Raw genomic sequence first — 22762 nt, 5'->3', positions numbered from 1 at the left:
AAGCTTTTATTTTCTTTTATCCTGATTTTGGGAGTACTTGGCCGTGTTCCGGCCTTGGCTGTGTTACCGTTTTACCTGACTGGGTTTTATTCCAGTTGATTCTATCAGCAGGAATCAGAGAATGTGGCTGTTCTTGCTGAAATAAAATGTTGCCAAAGAGTCAAATAAATCGTGCTTTAAATCCTCTCGGGGCAGGAAGAAATGAAAAAAGCTGTTGGGTCCCAGAAGTTCATCATTACTTTGAAGATGTGGATTTAGGTGTTTGGATAGTAGCAGGAATTAGCATGGTTTCATGATATTTTAGATGAAGATTTCAAATTTTTTAAGTGGATGACCTCATTTTGCGGCAAGAAAGATGATTATGTTTGGCAAAACTGTATGAAATAATTATGTTTATTATTTTTATTTTATTTTTTTTACATACAAAAAAGTAATTTTGTATACAGACTAGCAAAAGTGTTTAACTAAAAATGATTTTTTGCCCTTTATGGGTGTAAATGAACCCTGGAGTCAATTTCTTTCCTTTTTATTTTTTATTTTTCCGCTGCTGCTATCCAAAACGGGGAGAAAATGCTCAAAAATTAACTTTTAAATCTCAGAAAGAAATTGTTCCTGTCCTCTCCAGGGTTAAATAAACTCTCTCTTGGATTTGCATTTTCATTAATCACCAAATTTTTGTGATTAAGCTGTTTGCTGTCCTAATTTTTAGCCAAAATCAAAGACCTGTGTTGTTTTCTTGGACATAATTTCTGCAGAGCAGCAGTAGTTCATTACAATTTATCCTCTGACTCGTGAGCAGAACTCCACCACTACTTCCTGTTACCCATCTGTTTACACGCTCCCCTGCTAGCTTGCAGCCCCAACCCTAACATTAGCGGTGCAACAAATATGGCGAGCAATAGTTGAGCAAACCAGCCAGATACCAGCTCGGCTAAAGTAAATGACGGCTTAATGGATCTGTCTCCAAGTCTTCTACATCACACCTACAAGCTTTTTTAAAAAAAACATTTTTTAAATTTTGTAGGGCTGGGTGTTGATTATAATTTCCAGAAACAATTCGATTCACAAGAGCCTGGACCGATTTGATTTTTTTTTCTCTATTTTTTTTATTCTTTAATTTAATACAATTTTGAGTTTACATATTTATACACATTTGTTTAGAAATACATAAATAATCTACTATATGATTTTAATATATTTATATTAATCTGATACAGTCCACATACTGTAAAATGTATTAGTAAAATAACAAGATTATTAATAGCATGCAGTGTTACATGGATTCCCAAAAGGAGAAGCTTTAACAAAAGTGTTCAGATAATTTGTAAACATTGTTCTGGTTCTCCTGGAGAGCGTCTCAGTTTGGCCACTAGGTGGTGATCGCGCTATAGTATAACACCTTATTCCAGAAAAAGAAGAAAGTATGAGGGAAAAAAGCGCCGTTTTAGACCACGAATAGTTAGTTTAAAACACATTAGCTTAAAGGAGTTTAGAAAATTCATGCCTGTGAGCAAAAAGAGATGTTCATTTAGTCAGCAATGTATGTTTAAGTTGACCGAGCCTTAACATTAGGGAATTGGTGAGGTGCAGACACAGCTGCACTCAAGATCCATTTGGTGGTTTAACCATAACCTAAATAATCACTTTCTAAAAAAAAGAAAAAAAAAAACTGGAAGAACAAATTTTAAGCTTAATGACAAAAATGTACTTGTTAAAAACAGCAAAAACACCATTTTCATCAGAGTGTGTCTTTAAAGTCTTATCCTGAAGAGATTCTGCTGTCTTGGCTTTTTAAAATGCATTATTGAACCAAAAAATGATGCGATCATCACATAAAATCACCTCTAGTTAGTAGAACTCAGAAGTAGCAATAATTTCACGAGCTGCTATACATTAACTGAAGAATAAAAGCTGCCTACATTGATTATTACATCTCATAGTTTCTGTCTTCAAAAATACAGTACAAATATATTATTATTTTCTTATTATTTTAGCCCAATTTGATATAAAGGTTTGTTAAGTAAGTAAAGAGGAACATCTTTTGCTAAAGTGTTGATAGATTTAGAAACCCTTTCTAAAAATAGTGTTCAGCTCTAAAGATGATGGAAACTTTTCTCAAAAATGGCCAAGAAAAATGAAGTTTTGTGTCCAGGGTCATGGAGGACAACTTAAGGATGGAAAAAATTATGATTATGACAATATATCCATACTTTCAGAAGCTATTTTTAAATAAACCTTTTTACACAAAGGTGATTTCTGCCAAAAGAATAAAGAAAAGCATTTAAAAATTTCCATAACTATATGTAAATCGTCCACATGGACATTCTTTGCCCTTGGCAGATCAAATCCCACACACACATCTAACGAGCCTCACCTTTCCACTGCTCTTTGATATTTCACGCTGTGATTTATGAAATCCGCTGTAATAAATGTGCCCTGTCTTCCACACTCGTCGTTACCTGAAGTTGTGTCCCTCGAGTGGGGCAGAGGTCACTTTCCCTCGCCACCCACTCGTCCTGCCTCCCTTGGTGCCGCATTGATTTGCATACATATGGAAATATACTCCAGGAGGGGGCGACTGATGATTGGACAGTTGTTAAGGAGGATGTCAGGTTCACAGGAAGGAAAGCTTCAATCAATACCTTTGTCTTTGCTGTCATTGTATTGGCAATTCTCCAAACCAGAGTGACATCGGTGCTCTTTTCATTCATAAAAAATAGCAACACCTTCATTCAAACATTTGCACACCAAGGATTTCGATGTATTATAATAGGGGACACTTGAGAGGATAATAATCCATGAAAGTCATTATTTAAGGGTGCATGGTAGCGCAGTGGTTAGCGCTCACACATGGTTTGAATCCCAACTGGGTTCTCTTCATGCATGCATGGGTATTCTTCCTCCCACAGTCCCAAAACCTGCTGCATAGGTGTGCACGTGAGAGTGCATGTGACCCCGCCTTCTGACAATCTCATGGAAGGGATTCAGTAAGTTCTGAAGATGGACGTTGCACTACTATTAAATATTATAAAATATCTATTTATGTTCAGTTGGTTTAACCATTTATGATGATTTAAGCCAACTGTATTAAAAAAAAATCCTCTATTCATAATACAGAGGGACACATCATCTGCAAACAATAACTGATGTCTCACGCGGACAAACACGGGAGGTACGCTCTATTCAAACATGGCCTAACAAGAAAGAGTCACTCACATGCACTTAAAATCTCTCGAATAAACACTTCTGCAGGAAGCAGTAACCCCTTCAAAGGACAAGCGGACAAAGGCTTCCATTCATGAGAGCGGCAGTCAGGAAGTCCGACCGACTAATCTGGCTGACATCATATTTTCTGTCAAATCTGTTAATGTCTCCGTGTGCTTCAAAGATAAGAATCCTCTGTTACTTTACAACACAAGATTGGTTTAAAAGGTGGATTTTTTTTTTATTTTTGTCAACAAAAGCTTAAATAAATGGTGTTGCCCTGGCAACAGGCAGCTTGCATTCCCCGTAAAGGTGTGATGGAGTTAGAGGTCATCTCCTTGACTTGTAGCGTTTGAAGTGGAGCTGCGTTTAAAACCCAAATCCGTTGATATTTATGTGTTTCACTTTTAAAACCAACTCTTGAGTCCTCCTTTGGCCTCAATTGAATCTCTTGAAGACTGTCAATAAGAATAATTTGTCTTTGCATATATAAATGGGATTAATATTTTTTTTCCACCTCCACACTCACACACATCAAGAGGCCACACTTTGAAGCTTTAATGGGAAGCAAATAGCATCTGACAAATGTGCACTGAGGGCAGCAGGTCCAGGGTTGGGGTCTGTTGGTTGACTTTGAAGTCCAAAAAATCATGGATCGCTAGACAGATCACAACAGCCCGGCAACTTAACTGAAGCCTTTTTAGAGATTTACACTTCATAAAACGGGCATCTTCTCAATTTATTACCAAAAAAATAACAATTTAACTTCATGTTTTAATTCAAAACGTTCAGATTACTCTCTACTGCTGGTTTAAATGCTCGAAAACAAACCCATTCAGACACGTCCTGATGATGATCAAGATGAAGGGTTTTATTGTTGCTTGAGCTGTCTGCTCAGTGACAAGAAAAATCAAAGGACAGCCCTCTGCTCTCAGCAGGCTTCATTTTCAAGATAACAGTAATTCCACGAGCACGGATGTCCACTCCTTCTGTACATGTGCAGCAAAAGCCCAAATCGATGCAAATTCTCCCAGTGGCAGGATTAGTTTTAGTTTTTACAGAACATAAATGGAGCTGTGTGGAAAAACACAGATCCATTTGCACATGAAATTTAATTAGTCAAATTCTGCTTTAAAAATCAGACTTTTTGGGGGGCAAAAGTGCAAAAAGAACAATTTCTGTGAGTAAATTGATCATTTTATGAAATCTGGAAACTTGGGAAATAAAATTTGGGCTCTGCTATTGATTCTGCTTTCATCTTAGAACACGACTATTATGACAAAGATGTTTAAACCTGAGGATAGAAAAAGAGCAGAGAAGCCGCCTCAGAGGTTGAATAAAATGTTGTGTTTGTATTAATAGTTAAAAAACCTATTTTGACTATCTTTGCAGTGCAGAGCTAATCTGAATCCTGAGAGAGCTTTTTGCATTTAAATAACTGCAGCTAAAAGTTTCACGTTATGAAAAAATTAAATGAAAAATCTTAGAAATGTTCCTTGATAGCTTCTAATGTGCTTTTCAGAGAAAAAATGTATGCTTTCTTTTTGGTTTTTTTAAATTTTGGCTAATCTAACTCAGAAAGTGTTCTAATTAAAAGACAAAAGAAATAGATGTCAGATAATGGCACACTCAATCATGCTTAATATGACTGAATTCTTAAAAAAAAAAAAAAAAAGAGAAAGAGAAAATAATTTAAAAACTAAACCAGTTTTGGGCCCTGTGGCAAAATGGTAAGCAGCCAACTGTCTGCATTCCTCCCTCTTTTTGTTGAGAGCTGGTATCAGGGTTACTGTTACTTTTAAAAGAAAGAGATGAAAAAAAAAACAGGTAAAAAAGGGTGAACATGAGGTAAGAGAAAAAGAGTTGTGGTTCACGCCTCCCTTGTCTGACCACCTCCTCCTCCTCCTGTAAGTGTAATCAACCAGAGCGGCTCGTTCAGCTGGTAACAGGGAGAGACAGCAGGTCTGAGGAGGAGTCCACTGCACACCAGCAAAGACATGGACGTCTGATTAGAGCTGAGCCACACTGAGCTTGTTGCTTTTTGTAGAGGAAGTGTTCTGAGGAATACCAGACAGATGAAGAAGAGCAAAAATGAACATTTTCAAAGGAAACGATTTTATTAGATTGGTCTGACTTGAGGGCTTCAAACATGGTGGGGTCCTCTTCTGGGTTTGCTTGCTGGCTGCTGCTTGTGATTTCTATTGGACAGAACTCTCAGGTGACTGGAGGTTGTTCAGGAAAGTGCTGCCGGGGCAGAGACTTGAGCTGCTCCACCACAGACTGGAGGATGGACCGTTTATACGAGACGTGCTACTGCGATGAGAGCTGCGTCAAAACCAAGGACTGCTGCTTTGACTACTTCACAGAGTGTCCAGGTGAGTGATGGGTAAGCAGATCACAACACCTGCTTTGAGATGCTAGCATAGACAGACTGACTCCGCCTGACAATCAGCACCTGGAGGATGAACACATTTCCCTACAAGAGTCAAACATTCCAGTTTGTCCTCCTTCATCCAAAAATGGGATCTTCTATAAACCAAATACCTAAGCTGGCTCTCCTCCTAACCCCCATTTCAGATGGCTGCCCACTCCACATAATGGAATTAGCGCAAATATTTAAAGAATGTCTTTCCATCAATCAGTTATAGCAATTACAGTCCCAGTCCAACAAGTGAGGCGTTCTTAACACGTGTTAGAGGTCAGTGACCACCACATCAGCACGCTTAAGACATCAAAGCCTGAACGGCGTGAGCAGAAAGCAAGTGAAAGGGAAATGAAATGATAGAAGGAGCACAGTTTAAACCACCTGCAGAAGGGCAGCAAATATATAGTCATATTTTAACACTACCTTATTTAAAAGTTCAATACCCACTGCTTAACATTGGAATCGTTTTTTCAAGCTAAAACAACAACAATACTAAAGATAAACAAAGCAAATATATATTAAACGTGATTAATCATGAATTGATTGGAAATAACCTAAATGAAGACACATCTGTAAATGATTCTAAACATAGAAATGAAATGCAGCATCACATTTATACAAATAAATATTTACAAATGCTCATTTTTTCTAAAATAAAACCCTGAAATGTAAAAATTTTATTTCTGACTTTATATTTTGAAAATAGTCAAAAATTGTTTGGGTGTGGAAATAATCTGACTTTTCCTGGAATGTATTTTGACACAGATAATCCATATGAGGATTACACGGTCTCCATGAAACCATGAAAAGAGTGGTAAAGAGAACACATCGTGTCATTTTTATGTGTGATTGTCATGATCACACCTAAATTTACTGCTATTTTGCTTTAAATATATCCTATATTTGCTGTAAATGAATCTTTGGCGGTTCAAGGGTGACCAATCATCAAACTACACACGTGGCGCTCGCTGAGCTCGCTGTATTGAAGTACAGTTTTTATATGCTTTGTTTATTTTTTAATTTTTAAATTTAAGATTTTTACCAAAACAAAAATAAAAAAATAACGTAAATTGTCAAGACTTTGACAAATATTTTTAACGCATTTTTTTGCCAATATTTTTCATGTGTTAAGCAAAGACTAATAAATATCCATTTTTTATTTTACTTTAATTTAATAAAAGCAACATTTTTATGCAATTACTGCTTCTGAATAAAATAAAAAGAAAGAAAAATGACTTAAATGAAGCCAATTGTAGCTGAATAAGAGTACTTCTTTCCTCTTTAGTCTGCTCAAGTAAAAGATGTAGTGGTTTAAGACCACCCTTAGTAAAAAGTAGTTTCTTGAAGTGTACTACAAGTATACTTAGTCTATTCTAAAAGTGAGGCGGTATACTTGAAGTTCATTTTTCATATACAATTTATATATTGTAAACTTAAAATGTTCCAATTTCATCCGCAGAAGTATACTTCCTGCACCACATGTGCATGGTCTATACTATAATATACTTTGTTAAATAAACTAGAAGAGCACTACTTTTTGCAATTTTGACAAATTTAAGTGAGTAAATTTCACTTAATACCCACCTCTGGTACAGACATGCCCGATTCATGAACTATCTGTGTGTTTGTTATGTGTGTGCAGTTGTCTGTTTGGATCTATGCAAACGTGTATCTGAAGGTTTGTGTAAAAATGTGTGTTTGTTTGGATGTTTTAATGTGTAGAAGTGGACGGTTGTGCACAGAAGTGCAGAAGTAAACAGTTATTTATGACATTAATATTGTGGAGCCTCAAGCTACTTTTATGTTTGCTTTCTTTATGTCCACTGTTGTTTTTCTTATGCCTTCTTTATTTCTCCAATGTCCTCTTCTTTCTGCTTTCCATCCAGTCAAAAACTCCCCCAAAATACAAATAATAAAATCAATTGTTGTAAAAATGTTACTTAATTGCAAGGTTTGACTGTAAAATTGAGATAAACTTTCACAATATGTTCAGTTATATGTTCACTTTAAATTCACAAAAGTACGCCTAAACTTCTTGTTGCGAACACAAATGTGATACAGAAACTCATTTTTTTCAGCAGATTTCATTTTAATAAACCCATTAAGTTGAGGAGTCACGTTTTCAAAGCAGTACAGCAGACACACTTAGGGATGAACGCAGAGACACCCTTCTTTCTTGACAAATATTGAAACTTCATGCTAGATTTCTCTTCAGAAGAAATCAGTCAAACTGAAGTCTTATCAGGGTGGAGGTTAAATATGCATCAAACAATTACACTCAGAAACACAGCAACCTTAGATTTAAACCAATACATGTTTATGGTAAACATTCATTAAATTACATTAAAAATAGCTCAAAACATTAAAATCAGGATGTCTCCTTCACATTTTCTTGTAGTTGTAACAAAAGCTATGTAGTAATGTGTTTTTTAATATATTTTGATGGGTATCTTCCAGCTCAGGACTGTGCTGTGAGCGACTGGAGCCACTGGAGCGGCTGTGCAAAACCCTGTCAGCTTTCTGTAAGAAGCCGGGTCCGCCACATAGAGCAGAAGCCCACTAACGGCGGCGAGCCTTGTCCCGCCCTGGAGGAAAGAGCTGGATGCAAGGAGTACAGAGACCACAGAGGAAGTCGCTGTGGTCACAACTCAGGTGTACAAACAGAAATATTGGAGGATTTTCTAACATCTGCAGCTGTTTTTTTATCCCTAAAAGCTGATTCACTGCTTTGATTATAAGGTCCTGCATTCATTACTAGCATGGAGTTTGGGAAGGGAAGGCCCAAACGGGACAGCTATGGAAATCCCCTGGACCCCGGGTATGTTTGCTTCAAGTTCTCCGAAAGAATAGAACTGTAACCTGAAGCAGCACGTGAGCTCAGCTGATTGAGTAGATGAAAAGATCTGCGGTCAGGCTGCACCTCATTTTACTATACAGCAGCTGTCTTTACATATAGTAACTGCTTGCACACCTGACTGTCTGCAGATCCTGAAACTCGTGCTCACACACCTTTGAAATCAGATATTTCTTCATATCTGACAATCTTTCTTGATTTCACCCTCAGGTTCTGCATGGAGTTTAAGCTGGAGTCCCGGACGCCTCACTGCACGCTGGAGAACCGGCCACACACACTCTGGATGCGCTACATAACAGAGGGTTTCAAAGTGTGCGTGGCATGTGAACCTCCCGCTTCCCGAAACGGGAGCATCTGTCAAGGAGACGGTCAGGATTCAGACAAGTAAGAGATCTAGAATTCATTATGGATCAGGTGCAGTTTCCACTCCAACAGTAGCTTCAAGCAGGGAAGAAACAGAAATGAAAATGCTAAGCTATGCTTAGATGAACCTCACACACTGCGTTTATTACAGACAAGCTTCGCTCCACTGGCAGGCGGCGGGAAATCCTCGGTGTCACGGGACTTGGAGGAAGATCCAGAAGATGCAGCAATGCGACTGCCCACCTCAACACACCTTTGTCTTCATCTGAGGGTTTAACCCCTTCAAGAAAATAATGAAACCTCCCAAAACATAAAATTAAAATGCAACAAACAAAAAAAATGGAAAAAGATTTAAACATGTTCCTAAAGTCACTTTACCACATTTCATTTCTGCTGCAAAAAATTTACAAGCATTTGCATTAAAAACATTTTTCATTAATGATAGTAACACAATAAGTTCCACATGGAGCGCCCTCTGGTGGCGTCACAGCAAAAAGAAAAAAAAAACAGAAGTTGAAGGATAACTTTTACAATTTTAGCCACTTAATAGATTAAAAATATTTTTATTTACAATAAGACAAGTGAAAATAAAATAACTAAATCATGAAACAAATTTCATGTCATTTTCAGAATAAATGCTACAATTGGCAAACAGGTGGGAAGGACAGGAGGGTCTTCAGCAGACTTTATGTCCCTTCAATAAAACTCTCCAGCGGTCTTTTAGCATGGTGCCAGTGCGCCCTTCAAAATCATAATCCAGCAGGATGTGAGACCAATTCCCCTGACCGTGACGTTTAACACCGTCTATTAGATACTTGTCCAGCTGGGCTGTCCATTTCTAAGAAAAAAAACACATGAATAAGACTGTTTTTCTGCATTTTTAGATATCTTAGTTTCAAAGATTTAATTACCAAAGAATGGCTTTATAGGGCAATGTTTCCACACACTTTGTAAATAACTACCTTCCTTCCTGTGTCTCAGTGAGGTCAAGAACCATGTGACCTTTACTTCATTCAGAAAAGATTACCCCTCAACAGAGGTCACATGGGTTTGGACTAAACCAATTAGCAGAACCTGGTGTTCTTATCCCCTCACTGGAGTCCAAAAATTAAAAACTAAAAATAAAAAATCCAAACTCACTGTACATTTCTGATCATTTCTTGTAACTAATCAAGGTAAGACGATGAAACTCAAACATGTTATTGTTGAATTGATGTACTCAGTGATGATGTATGTTTAATGTGGAGGTCTTGTTGAAAAAGACAGACACCATATTTGATCGTATGCCTAAAAATGGAAATTCATGAGAAGTGACCATTTTTTAGACACATCATTTTCTTAATAAGTATAAGGAATAATACAACTAAGGTTATTATGTTTTAATTTTTCCAAAGGATTTTATAATACTATAAAAGAATTGGTGAATAGTTTTAACCATTTTTTTTTAAATAAATATTTTTGCTATAAATTGAAAAAATTATTAGATTTTTGCCAGTTTGTGACCCTTTGATAATCTTGGATAACCTGTAGATGTTAACCTTGAAATCTTGCAGTAGAAAAGGAAAAATTATAAGGTCATATATGGTGTTAAGGGTCAATCTATGAGGGTAACTGCTTCATTTGTTTGAATGAATGAGCAGTCCTGTCCTTGACTTTTGTTCCATTTGTTAAAGAGTTTATAAAGTTATAGTTTCATTGTAAAAATTATAAAGTTATGTCACACAATTGCATCATGTTTTTATCGTTGTAGAATTTATTTATAAAGAAATCCATATCAACACTTATGTTCTAAAGGTGACGTTTTAATTTGAAACAGACACGCTCTTTTCACTTCGGAGGTGATTTGTTGTATATTATATTTAAACACTTGATGTTTTTTGGGGTTTTTCTTGTTGTTTTTACCTGCGTAGGGCAAGGAACCAAATATGATCACTTCATTCACTTTGATTTTCTGAAAAACAATACATTTTTTTTGGAAATTCTGAAAACAGAAAAAAAAAAATGTATGGCCCACTTTAACCCTATAAACTGTTAAACAGTCTCTCCAAATCAACTCACCTGAGGGGCTTTTCTGGTCTTTCCCTTGTTGCTGGGCATCAGTGGCTTCTGGGTTTTCATCTGACAGAGTTCTGATGGAGGAAAGCGTCCTTCTTTTAGCATAAATTCATGCTTGTATGAATATCTTCCTGATATAACGCTTGTATATTTGAATAAAAAAACAAGAATATTAACCCACCAGTTTTGGTGAGTCGGGTCAAAGAAACTTGAGGTTTCTTGATGATTTCGGGGCTCCATTCCTCAATTTTAGTCGGAAGCAGTTTTCGTTTCCGAGATGATTCTGATGAAGAGTTTTCATCTTTTAGATTTTCGCCACGCCTGTATACTATTCAATAATAAAATATAAAACGTGAAAGCTAACATACCATTTTTGGGAAGTTTTGTCACGGGCTTTTTGATTGGATCGAGCTTCCATACATCAGTATTTTGGGTGGGAAGCAGTTTTCGCTTTGTCCTGTGAGCAAAATATTAACTGTGCATGATAAATTGTTTCAGCTTTAAGCAAAAAAAAAAAAAAAAAGCAAAACTTCATTAAAACGTCACTAATGATGCTAGTTTATGCATTTTTTTTTTTTACCAGTTTAGGATTATAAAATCAAACTAAAAACTTGATAGAAACATGTGATAGAATTTTCAGTAAAAAACTGGTATAACACCTTACTTTTGGATTTCTGGCACTGATTCATCTGTTTCTGAAAGGGAGTCATCTTGTGAACCCGCATGCTCCGAACATGGGAAGATTCTGGACGACTGAACCATCTTTGTAGCTGCCTGAAAGGAATCAGAATGAAGGTGTTCAGTAAAAAATTTTAAAACTATTTTTTAGAATGATGCAGAAGACCGTTTTCTTTTTCGTGTGATTTTCACTTTTTAACTCTAAAGAGAGATTTTTTCCACAAGCTCTGGTGTGATTTTACACGGTTCTCCCACCTTGTTTCCGTCGCTGTTGGAGGCATTTTCGGCACTTTTTAAGTGAGCCTCATCTTTAATAACACCATCAATTTCTGTCTTCTCCCCAGCCCCACTGGCAGCAGAACAGTCTCGCCGTTGCTTTTCCCCACACAGCTCCGGTCACTCTGACCAAGCAGGTTGCCTTTTCTTATTCTTGCATTATATCAACTTTCCTTTCTGACCTACATCTAAATGTTACATCTTCGTAATCCCCCAAATCTAATTTTCTGGGGTCAGAGCGGCTGCTTTATGTGGAGAAACCAGTGAAGCCCGTCATTACAAGAGCCTTTTACGTCTAACCTTGTGGAGGTCATCAGCTTTTCTGTAAATCACTTATAAGTTTCCTGAATAAGTGAGTCTGTCAAATCCACAGGGAAAATACTGCTGAATGCAGCAGTTTGCCCTTCCAGCTAATTTTTGATGACAAATTTTTCAATTAACTGTAATTGATCAATTTACATCAAAACCTTTGAGAGCATAATTTGTTAAAAAAAGCTAATTATACTCCAAGGTAATGTTGACACAGCTTTCCACCTCAAATTAGGTTATTTTATCTTCCCAAGTTGTTGTTTCTTCTCTAGAGACCAATTTTTGTAAAGCTATTAGCGAGTTTGGACTTAAGATGTTAATGTAAGGCAGATCTAGTACCTTCAAAAGAAAATCAGATGGATTCTTCTCCAAATAAACATCCAAGAAGGACTGGATCATCTCCACCAAGCGGCTGAAGCTGAAGCTCATGAGGAACGGGTGATAAATGTCCCTCTGTGTCACCATGGTGGACAACTTCACCCTCAAGTTCTGTCGAGACAAGATGAGAGGATGAGAGGATCTGGATGGCATCGTGTTACTCTGAAACGATGAGAAGCAAAAGTGGGCAAACAGACCTGAGGTATGTTATGATGTTCTTCCAACCACTTAAGGGCAGAAGAAGCAGAAGATCTTTGACCCGCTTCCAAGCAGACAGCAACACTCTGCAACAAAGGACATGGACACGCTTGAAGAAAATATTCTCTTATTTAAAAATACATAAACATTATGCAACTAGCACAAAGAAATAAAACATTAAAATTGGACCAAGAAAATCTAAATATATTTCATATACATCAACCATAAAGTTCCTCAAGAAACATGAATAAAAAGAAATGCCTCAATACAATATTAGATTTACCTGGACGAGCAAAAGAATGTTGATCTTCTCAAACAAATTTTCATCAGCCACAATCTGGTCCAAGTTCTGCCATATTTTAAAAGCAGACATCAGAGGCTTCACGTGTTCGTCGTCTTCAAACATGTCATCTGCAGTAAACACACCACTTAGTATTAAGATTATCTCTGTCAAATCACACTTGACTGCTTATTCTAGTGCAATAAATAACTTTTTTGGGGGGTGGAATCATCTCGAAACTTTAGGAAAATCATTAATTAAACAGAATAATTATTTTCTGATAGAGACAATATCCATTCTGGCGATGGAGTTGCCAATGAAGCAGTAACTGACAGTAATGCAAATGTAAATTAGGGTTTCATTCTAGTCTTTTTGTATCAACTTACCCAGCTGTTTTCCGTGCATGACTCTTGAGAGAAAAGCACAAATCAATTTTTTTTCACTATCGGGAGCTCCTTTGAGGGTCAAATTCTTAGAGATGGCTGAAAAAGAACAATTTAAGCCACATAATAGTTTAGCCAACCGCTTCTCATAAATGTCACAGACAAGTTGAAATAAACAGCACTAAATATATAAATAAGATAACTTACTGGGTGATTCAGGTAGGTATGACTAAATTCGGAAATATATGTATTACAGAAACCCTCCCATGAACGCCACTTGCATTTAAAAGCTAGCTTAACGTGATGTTATTGTAATAAAATGTAGGCTACAAATCATGCAAGAAGACAAACTAAAACATTTGTACATTTGTTTAAGTAAATAACTAAGGTAAATTAGATTAAAACCTTTAAAGAAATTTAAACCTTACATTTAACTTAGCAAATGTATGTAAATAAATAGCTACAGGCTGCAGCCCTACAAACATAATTCCCAGCATGCTCTTTACACCAAAAGCTGTACTTTAAATCTTCCCTTTAAAACTTAAAAATAAGCTGTTAAAAATGTTTCTAAAAATAAAGTTTAAGTCCCTCAAACATAAAAAAAGTTGGAGGCAAACACAGCGGGCTGATCCTCCTTTAGATTAAACTTACCTTCAAAAACTGGCAACGCCTCGTTAAACTCTTCAAGGTTTCCGTCTCTAAAACTCCGGCACAACTTCAAAAACATGAAGTCAGACATCCATTCACTCGCAACGGCAACAACCTGTTGAAATCCCACTTTTTCTTCTCTCATACTAGCTTCAGAAGCCTGTTCATCACTGGTATCGTTCTCCATGTTTGCGACTTGTAAATAAATAATAAAAAACCCCGTCTTCCTCCCTGTAACCAGTTACATTTCCGCGCCTTTTTGCTTTTGTTTGCGATCCTTGGAATTAACAGCGCCTCCTAGTGGTTCGGAGTAACATCTGTTTAAATTGGCACAGCAGCCAAGCACTGTAAAACCTAAAACTCAGTAGAATAAGTTTTAAAACATATAGAGCGGTTGATGTTACGCTTTTTACATTTTTTTTTATTTTATTCTTCAGTTGATTTCTGCCTTTTTTCTTGTTGTTGTACGGTGGTTTTACATTGAACACAAAGGTCCTTGTGACAAGTAATATATATGAGACTAGTTCAGGTTCAATTAATTAATTACTAGCAAATACTAGTTAAAACAAACGGTAATATAGTATCTCAGTATCTTATTAACCTAAAGCTGACCAGAAATGTCTGTTTACCTAACAAGTTTAGTTAATCTGCAGATGCTTCTTTTAATGCAAGCATAAGACAACTGAACCACAAAGCAGTTCATAATTATCATTAAATCTTTAAACATTTTAGTCTTTACTTTGAACTATTATGCAGTATTGATTTTAAAAGAATACAGTGATACATGTCACTGCCAAAATTAGTTAATAAACTCCTTCACATCTGGAAGGTGAACAATATAGTGCTGTGACAACATTTATAGCAAAATCTCCTCACTGGAGACTTAATTTGGATTTTAGTAATAACGAAGAAGCATAGTCAAAAATTAAAGGCAACTACTGGTTTTGTTTAAAATATTGTGCAAAAATTCTTTTCTGCATTTAGTTCGAGGGGTGATGCAATTGAAAAAGATTAAAGCTGACAGTGTTTACTTTTATGGAGACAGAGTCTTATCATAAACAATAACATAACTGTATCTAAAGCAGGATTCTATCTAACAAAAATACAACAAAAGGGTTTTTTATATTCAGTTTAATTAATTGGTTTGAAGGTTTTTTCTGTCCTAAGGTTACAATTTCCATAATAAACAAAAACATTTACATAACGTAAAGTTTTTACTTTCCTTTTAGAGTTTTTTAACAGATAAAACAAGCAACATACTTTGCTTTCCATGTTTTTAGAAGAAGTATGCAAAGCATTTTTAGTCATTATGTGCACTGAAAGGAATGCTAAATACTCCCCTGCAGTTATGTATAATTTATAAACTCTTTGCAAGATTGCTGCCATATATGCACTTCTGGATGTGGAGAAACAAGCTTTTTTTGCAGCAAATGTAGCTTTAGCTGTGTTTCATGTAAAAATAATTAATAACTTGGAGTTTAAAAAAAAGGTCACAGTCCTGCAAATGTGACCTCATATTAGGAGAAAAGCAGACACAAAAGCACAAGGTATATATACATTTATTTGTTATTCTGCATAATGCTAATAGATGTAATGGGGACAATGCTCTACAGAAATGTTGACATACATGTACCATAAAGTGTTCTGTGGTCATACAATGCTCAGACTACTACATGCATACAAAGATGTCGTCTTGTACAGAAACAGTCTGTTGCTCAGGATGAGTCTAATAAAGTTTCAAACTGAGAAAAAAAACTGAAAACAAACATAAGAGGCAGAATACACAAAGACAAACAAGTATGCTTTTAGGGAAAAGTGTTCGGTAAGCACAAATGAGCAACATGGACAGTACTCGTTCTCTCAGAGAAAATAAAGACACGACATTTCCATTTACAGTAACACAGATGAATATGCCTTTGTGAGACGGTGAGGATAGCACACGGTTCTTTCGCTGGCAAAAATAACTTCCACACAAAGTTTGCCTCGGATGTAGCCGATTAATCCAGCTTTCTTGTTTTTTATTTTTTTTGTATTTTTTTATTTTTCCTACAATATTTGACAAAGTGAAATGATCGCTCAGGCTAAAACAGAGGATGAAGGGAAAACATGAATGTACAGGTACACAGAAAATGGATTTAACAAGAGAATTGTCATTTAAACTTCCTTCCATTAAAATAAAAGACAAAATCTGAATTACCACCTCACATTTCATGCTTTCGACGAGGGATTGGCTGCTTGACAAAGATATGAGGTCTTACATGGATGTCTAGATACTGAGTCTGATTATGCTACTTTCGGCAAACAGTTTGTACCATTAATTGTACGGACAAAAATAAATAAATAAATAAATAAATGTGGACCGAAACTGATAAGTTATGCAATGTCGTGTTTTTGCTCCTTCGTGCCACAGGATTAAGGAGGAGATTTTTCTTTTAGGTTCCTGTCTTCCTGTGGTCTTTGAAATTTTATTTTATTTTATTTTATTTTATTTTTTTACAAAGACTGATGAGGATGGATACTGAATGTGGAGCACACATTTATTTGTGTGTCCTTGTTTGCAGAGGCAGAACATTAACATGGATTTTTGCAACACTTCTCAAGATGTACATAATCAGCTTGCTGTTGAAGAATAAACAAACAAACCCAAAAATAAAAACCCAAAAAACAATTTTTTTAATGAGAGCATCAGAGAGTTATAGAAAACCTGAGAACTCAATAGTATTACTTGTAATCTATTACATAAAGACCTGATTTCTCCTATAAAATTAGAATTTTTTCTGTACAGTATTATATGAACAAAGCAAAAATTACTTGCTACCTTCTCATAAACAACAGTTTTATGAAAAGGCACGCATGATTTCAGCCACCATATGGCAGGAAATTGTGGTCGTGCTCCATTTTGGTTTACAAAAAATAGAACAATTCTTAAATCACAAAAACATAAAATCCTTTATTATGTTGTGGCCACGGAAATAGGGTCATTTGAATAAGGTCCAAAGACTTTTAAAACATTTTTTATCTAAATCTAACAGCCATAAAAAAAGCTCCGGTGGTCAATTTGGATCCCTATAATCAAATTGAAGGTCCATTATATCTGGCTTTAAAACTCTTGATAGTATCATGCCAGAAATATAATATGAAAGACAGAAAACCCCCCCATCGGATTCTAGTTTGCATTGTTAGTGAGATTTTTGTCTTCGAAATACTGTTTTATCTCATATTAAAGATATAACATTTGAAAAATACAAGTCATTTCTGCCTGTACACTTACAAATTCCCATTGACATAAAATAAAGTGCCACAATTCTTGGCCTGCATAGACAGCAGTTTGCGGTATTGCACATTCCACACCTCTCTGTGAAAAACAAACCAACAGAAAGACATGATAATAATAATAAAAATAACAATAAAAATAAAAATCTAACAACTCACTCGTGTGGCTTTCAGCAACACCCCCGGAGTCTTCCCAGACAGGAGTTGTGTCAAGACAAACTGAACAAAAAATTCCAGCGATAAATTGGAATCAAAGGCAACATATAACATATATTTTCAGTCAGTTTTAAACAAAAGCAAGAAGAGACACGACAAAAAGAGAAACAAAGAAAACTCCTTTGGGTTTAAGTTTGACTGAAAATTGTTTTGTCTCCAAAAAGAAAAAAAGAGAGTCCAAGACACCACAATTATTATAAGATAAAGAAGGTGCACTAAGCTTATCAGCAGGATCAGGTCAAGTTGCTGGAGAGAAAAAAAAAAAAAATCACACCAGGGTGCAGAATATAGCATAGTGACCATGATGCAGGTAAAAAAAACCATAAGACACAAACATAAATACTGTCAAAACATGTAATTAGCATATGTGTTATGAAGCTGATGTAAATGAAGCTTGTAAGTGTGCTTGGTTTGGTCCATTGACATCAAGATGAATATAGTCATTTTATGTGGTATATTATCCAATTTGAATTGCAAGAGCAGATACTAATATATTTATAATAGAAACTAATCTAACTGAACGACCAGGTGCATTGTGCTGATTTACCTACTTTATTATTCTTTTTATGAAGCCAATCTAGACTCAAATATTACCTATTTATTTTTAAATCTACTTCTAGTGATGTATAGTGTATCTATTCTTTGTTTTAGATGGAATTAAATGTCTGAACAAGTATTCTAACTTTTAAAACTGATTTATATGTGTATATAGTTAATTTGCTTTGGTATCTGATAGCTCCTGTTATGTTGGAGATTATATTCGGCAGATTTATGCTCTATGCTGTAGTGCTTTAAAGTCTGAAATTGAATATTTTACGAACAAACCTAAAGTTTCTGTAGCTGCTATGAAAACCCAAAGCAACAGCATCGATGTTACAGCTTCATTCACCATTTTACACAGGAAACAAAAAGACATTACAGGTCGGGAACACTTTGCATTTCCACAAAAGGTAATGATATGTTTTTTTATAGGTCGCTACTATGCAACACCCGGTCTGAGGGCTGTTGATTCAAACCCCTCCACCTCCTTTTTTTCACATTGTACGTAATCGTACCATTGAGTCTTCCTTTTTCCGTCCTGTGCATTGCCATGGCCTTACATGTCCTAGTATGTACACGGAGCGCTCTTAGCAAACGAAGCACCGTAAAATATCCGTCTTTTTTTTTAAATGCATGCTTTTTTTTACAGTTAGTCCCACTGTGCATTCCTCTTCTTGCTAGAAAAAGAGACGGTCGTTATGTACATTGGGAGAACCTGCGTCTTAGTAAATGAAATCATCACATTTCCAGAAGATCCTCTTGCTCTCCGAGCCTGCTGAGTATCCAAAGTCAAACCTGCAAGAAGCACTGCAGTTTCTTTTGCAGCATTTCACAACACAAGTATTAAGAGACTTGTCATGCCATGCAAAAATATCTTTCACTACAACTGCACCCTTGACTCATCCTTCTGTTCTGGCACAGCCCAGGCTGAGGTTGTAGTATTGTCCTTCAACGCTTCCCTTCACATACTTGTTTCACAGGTTGGAGAAAGGCTGGCGTCTCCAGGTATCAGGTGGATATCGGAAGTAAACATGTGGTTCTCTACTTTGTGTCCACTTTGGTTGCTGTCTGACATTGCCCCCTCGCTCGAGCCAGCCCCACCTTGGGTGCAATTTTGTGCCGTTTTATTGGGTGACAAAGGTGCGACTGCAGCACCAGCCTCCTCCATCAGATGCTTGTCATCGTGGTGCTCTGTAGATTCCTCCTCATCACCTGGTGGGGTGTCCACCACCAGCCTCTTAGGCGAGAAGTTGCAGGTGTCCTCCACTATGACTGGAAGCAGCTCGTCCGAACTACGGATGAGCGGTGATGTCTCACCTGCCGGAGACTCATCTTCCAGGATACTGGAGCTGATGTCTCCAGGAGAGGTAGTGCTAGGTGGAGTTAGAGGACCTTCATTGGAAGTTTTGTTGAAGATGACTCTTGATCCTTTCATTTTTAGAGAGTTATTACCCATTGAAGGGCCTTGGAATTTGTCCACAGAGCTGTTACAGTTTTTTTTCTCTCCAGTGCGAAACTCTGATCGCTCACAGGGGTGGATAGATTCATAGAAGCCATCTGTCTGAAAGCTGTCAGGAGGGCTCAGATCATCAATGGCTCTAAGTTGGCTGAGATCGAGGTATGGTGGAGCTTTTGGCCGTTTGATCTTACATGGCGTGGAATTCCCCTCGTCTGAGCCCTGCCCTAAAAAGTCAGTCGAGCAGCTTGCAAAGTTATCTTCTGAAGAAGGCCGGACCTCCTTCATCTCCAGCTGCACCTCCTCCTTTAGTGTGAATTCAGGGCTGAGAGATTTCTTTGGTGAGGCTGGGGCGGTCATAGTTGTGCTCAAGGTGCTCATGGAGCTTGTAGTGTTGAGATTGGTAAAAGATTGAGACTTAGTCATCTGGTTGTACATATCCTCCAGTTTCTGAGCATTAAGGTGCTGTGGTGTCCTGCTGATGCGCTGCGGACTTCCAGTGGTGGTGATGGTTATACGATGGGGAGAACTTTCTGGGTTTCTTTTATCCGGTGATCTTAGACTGCTTTCAGAAGTAGCATGCCTGGTCGAGCCACCCCAACGACTTGGCGACAGGTGGTTGTCCATTTTGTCTTCTCCTTTCTCCACCACCACATCCATAAGTTCCATACTACGAGCGACAGCATCCTTAAGGTTCATTGACACAATGCTACCATTCCTCTTAGCTCTCTCAAGTGCTTCCCTCCTCTTGATGGCTTTCTCCTGCCTTTTCTGCTCCTTATAGAACTCGGAGAAGTTGTTTACAATAATGGGGATCGGTAGAGCTATGACCAGAACTCCTGCAATACAGCAGAGTCCACCAACAATCTTCCCAAGTAAAGTCTGCGGGTAAATGTCACCATATCCCACTGTAGTCATTGTGATAGTGGCCCACCAGAATGAGGCAGGGATACTGGTGAATTTTGTGGCATCTTCATCTTTCTCAGCAAAGAAAACTAAGCTTGAGAATATCATGATTCCCATGGCAAGAAACAAAATAAGCAGTCCCAGTTCATTGTAGCTCCTTCTCAAAGTAAATCCTAGAGACTGGAGCCCCGTGGAGTGTCTGGCAAGCTTCAAGATCCTCAATATTCTCATGATTCTGAAGATCTGCACCACACGCCGCACATTTTGGAACTGTAGCACACTCTTGTTGGACTCTGTTAGGAATATGGTGACATAATAGGGCAGAATGGCCAATAAGTCTATAACATTCAGCGGGCCCTTGAAAAACTTCCACTTATTGGGAGAGGAGAGGAAACGAAGAAGGTACTCCATGGTGAACCACGCAATACACACAGCCTCCACGTGAGCCAGCTGAGGGTTGTCGTTGGCCTGGCCAAACTCATCCATGACTTGGAGCTCCGGTAAGGTGTTCAGAGACAGGGCAATGGTGGATAAGACAATAAACAGAATGGATATGATGGCAAGGATCTGAAACAAAAGCAGAGAGAAGAATCAAATGTTAGTTTGATATCAAATCTCAATTTTTGCAGCTCGGCTGCCATTTCCCTGATACATGAGTCCCTTGCTAAAAGGAGATTCACCTTTCACTCTTTTGCAAATTTTCTTTGAATATATATATATATATATATTGGGGTTGATGTTTTTACATGAATTTATGTACAACCAAGCACAAAAACTGATGAAAATTCGTGTCGGCCAAATACGTGCGGCCAAGATGGACATTGCTGCACTGCCTAAACTTTTTTAAGTGCATCCAAGGCTAAATGTTGTTGTTGATTTTACATCTTCACCAAACCCTAACCCTAATGAAACCCTAACATAACCCTTATCCCAAACTACAGTTATGTTCAGCAATGGCTCAACTTATTTTAAAAACATCAATGACAGATCTTGAAAAAAAAATAAAATCTAGCTCCAACCTATGGTAACATTCAAAATCTTTATCTGCCTGTTAAAATATACATTTTAATCACAGTTTCTAAAAAAAACTGTTGGTCATATAATGCTTTAGAGCTATTGTTAGTACTTTTTGAATAGAATAACTACTTCCTGTGCCGTCAATTCTACAAGGAGAACATCTGGTGTAATCCCATGAGGTCAACACAGCCTGAGATTGCGCTTTAGCTGCAGCTCTTTATCTTGACCAGGATTTATTGACCATGATTGATTAAATCTGGCCTTAGATGTCGTGACTGAGCTTTAATATTTACAAAATGAATGTGTGAGCAATGAACGTTAAGGGGAGGATTTTGTTTGAATACCGGATAATGTTATGTGATGAGCGTTGTTTAATCTGGAGCTCTGCTTTTATACCAGACTCTTCGCTGTGCAGCACGGATTACAAGTCCCTGCTTGGCGGCTCAACCTAGCTGAACTTTGTGTCCCTATTCACATAGGTGAAAAATATCTGTCATACACCTAATACTGTACCGGGGGAGGAAATCATTTCCAACCACAGTACAAAATTAAATTTTTTTGGACAGTCCTTTGTGTCCCAAGTAATATAAAATCCATTAAAATGTAATCATGCCAAAACGAGAAGTCTGAGTCAAGACATAAAAAGCAAAGCATCCTAAATAACAATGGAAGCCTCACAGAGCACGCTGATGAGCTTACATAATTATGCTCTCAGGGGTCTAAAGGAAGCTTACTCTGTATCTTCTGAGAGTTCATCAATTTAGCATCCATCCCTCATGAATGCATATCAAAAGGATTCTGCAGTGTTCGGGGCTCAGTCATTTCCAGTTTCTCTGTTGGACAAATGCTAACATGCTTAGAAATATCAGGGCACATTCCTAAATCTAGCTAAATGAATGAACTTTTAAATAAAAATGTTTATAATATTTATAGTTTTTTTAACTAATTGACAAAGTAAAAGGGGAAAAGTCAGTCAAAGATCAAAAGGGCGAAAAGTAATGTCATGGCTCAGCAGAGAAAGTGTCATCACTAAATAAGTGCTGCTACTGATTAGGTTAAACCTATTAGGGGCTAAGTGAGGTGACCTGGGTGGCTTTGGCCCATGAGCTCAAAGACTGCCGAGTCACAGTGAGGACACAGATCACCTTCTTACCCCTGAACTTTTTGGCAAGCTTGTTACAAGCACACATCCTGTTGTCAAGCTACCCAGGCAGATTGCCTTTGTAAAAAAAAGGGAAGAATATCAATCGTTATGTCATAGGGATCTGATCACTTTAAAAGGCTATTTGCAACATTGATCAAT

At 37.2% G+C, this 22762-nt stretch overlaps 3 protein-coding genes across 4 annotated transcripts in view; 1 reads left to right on the top strand and 2 right to left on the bottom strand.

The window, feature by feature from the left end:
• Positions 1 to 4226: 4226 nt before the first annotated feature.
• LOC112151151 (somatomedin-B and thrombospondin type-1 domain-containing protein) lies at positions 4227 to 9342 on the top strand. The gene is made up of 5 exons (XM_024279849.2): positions 4227 to 5579; positions 8087 to 8281; positions 8369 to 8447; positions 8694 to 8867; positions 8998 to 9342. Exons 1-5 carry the CDS (start codon positions 5354 to 5356, stop codon positions 9113 to 9115), a joined length of 792 nt encoding a protein of 263 aa, XP_024135617.1. The 5' UTR covers positions 4227 to 5353; the 3' UTR covers positions 9116 to 9342.
• Positions 7698 to 14315, bottom strand: terf1 (telomeric repeat binding factor (NIMA-interacting) 1). 2 transcript variants are annotated; one of them, XM_024279848.2, is made up of 11 exons: positions 14055 to 14315; positions 13407 to 13502; positions 13024 to 13151; positions 12740 to 12826; positions 12504 to 12653; positions 11566 to 11675; positions 11270 to 11358; positions 11083 to 11184; positions 10905 to 10975; positions 10749 to 10797; positions 7698 to 9684 (listed from the first exon to the last, which is right to left on the bottom strand). In XM_024279848.2, exons 1-11 carry the CDS (start codon positions 14236 to 14238, stop codon positions 9641 to 9643), a joined length of 1110 nt encoding a protein of 369 aa, XP_024135616.1. In that variant the 5' UTR covers positions 14239 to 14315; the 3' UTR covers positions 7698 to 9640. The 2 variants fall into 2 exon arrangements, with proteins under 2 accessions (XP_024135616.1, XP_024135615.1); XM_024279847.2 differs by lacking the exon at positions 10749 to 10797 and having other exon boundaries at positions 14055 to 14313.
• Positions 14316 to 15594: 1279 nt separating this feature from the next.
• kcnb2 (potassium voltage-gated channel subfamily B member 2) overlaps positions 15595 to 22762 on the bottom strand; it is an 82961-nt gene continuing 75793 nt past the window's right edge. Inside the window, exon 3 of the mRNA XM_024280519.2 lies at positions 15595 to 21009. Coding sequence (XP_024136287.1) covers positions 19042 to 21009 — 1968 coding nt within the window. The 3' untranslated portion in view covers positions 15595 to 19041. The remainder of the gene's footprint in view (positions 21010 to 22762) is intronic.

This window comes from Oryzias melastigma, linkage group LG20, assembly GCF_002922805.2.
Source record: "Oryzias melastigma strain HK-1 linkage group LG20, ASM292280v2, whole genome shotgun sequence".
Lineage (NCBI taxonomy): Eukaryota > Metazoa > Chordata > Actinopteri > Beloniformes > Adrianichthyidae > Oryzias > Oryzias melastigma.
This window is presented reverse-complemented; position numbering and strand designations above follow the sequence as displayed.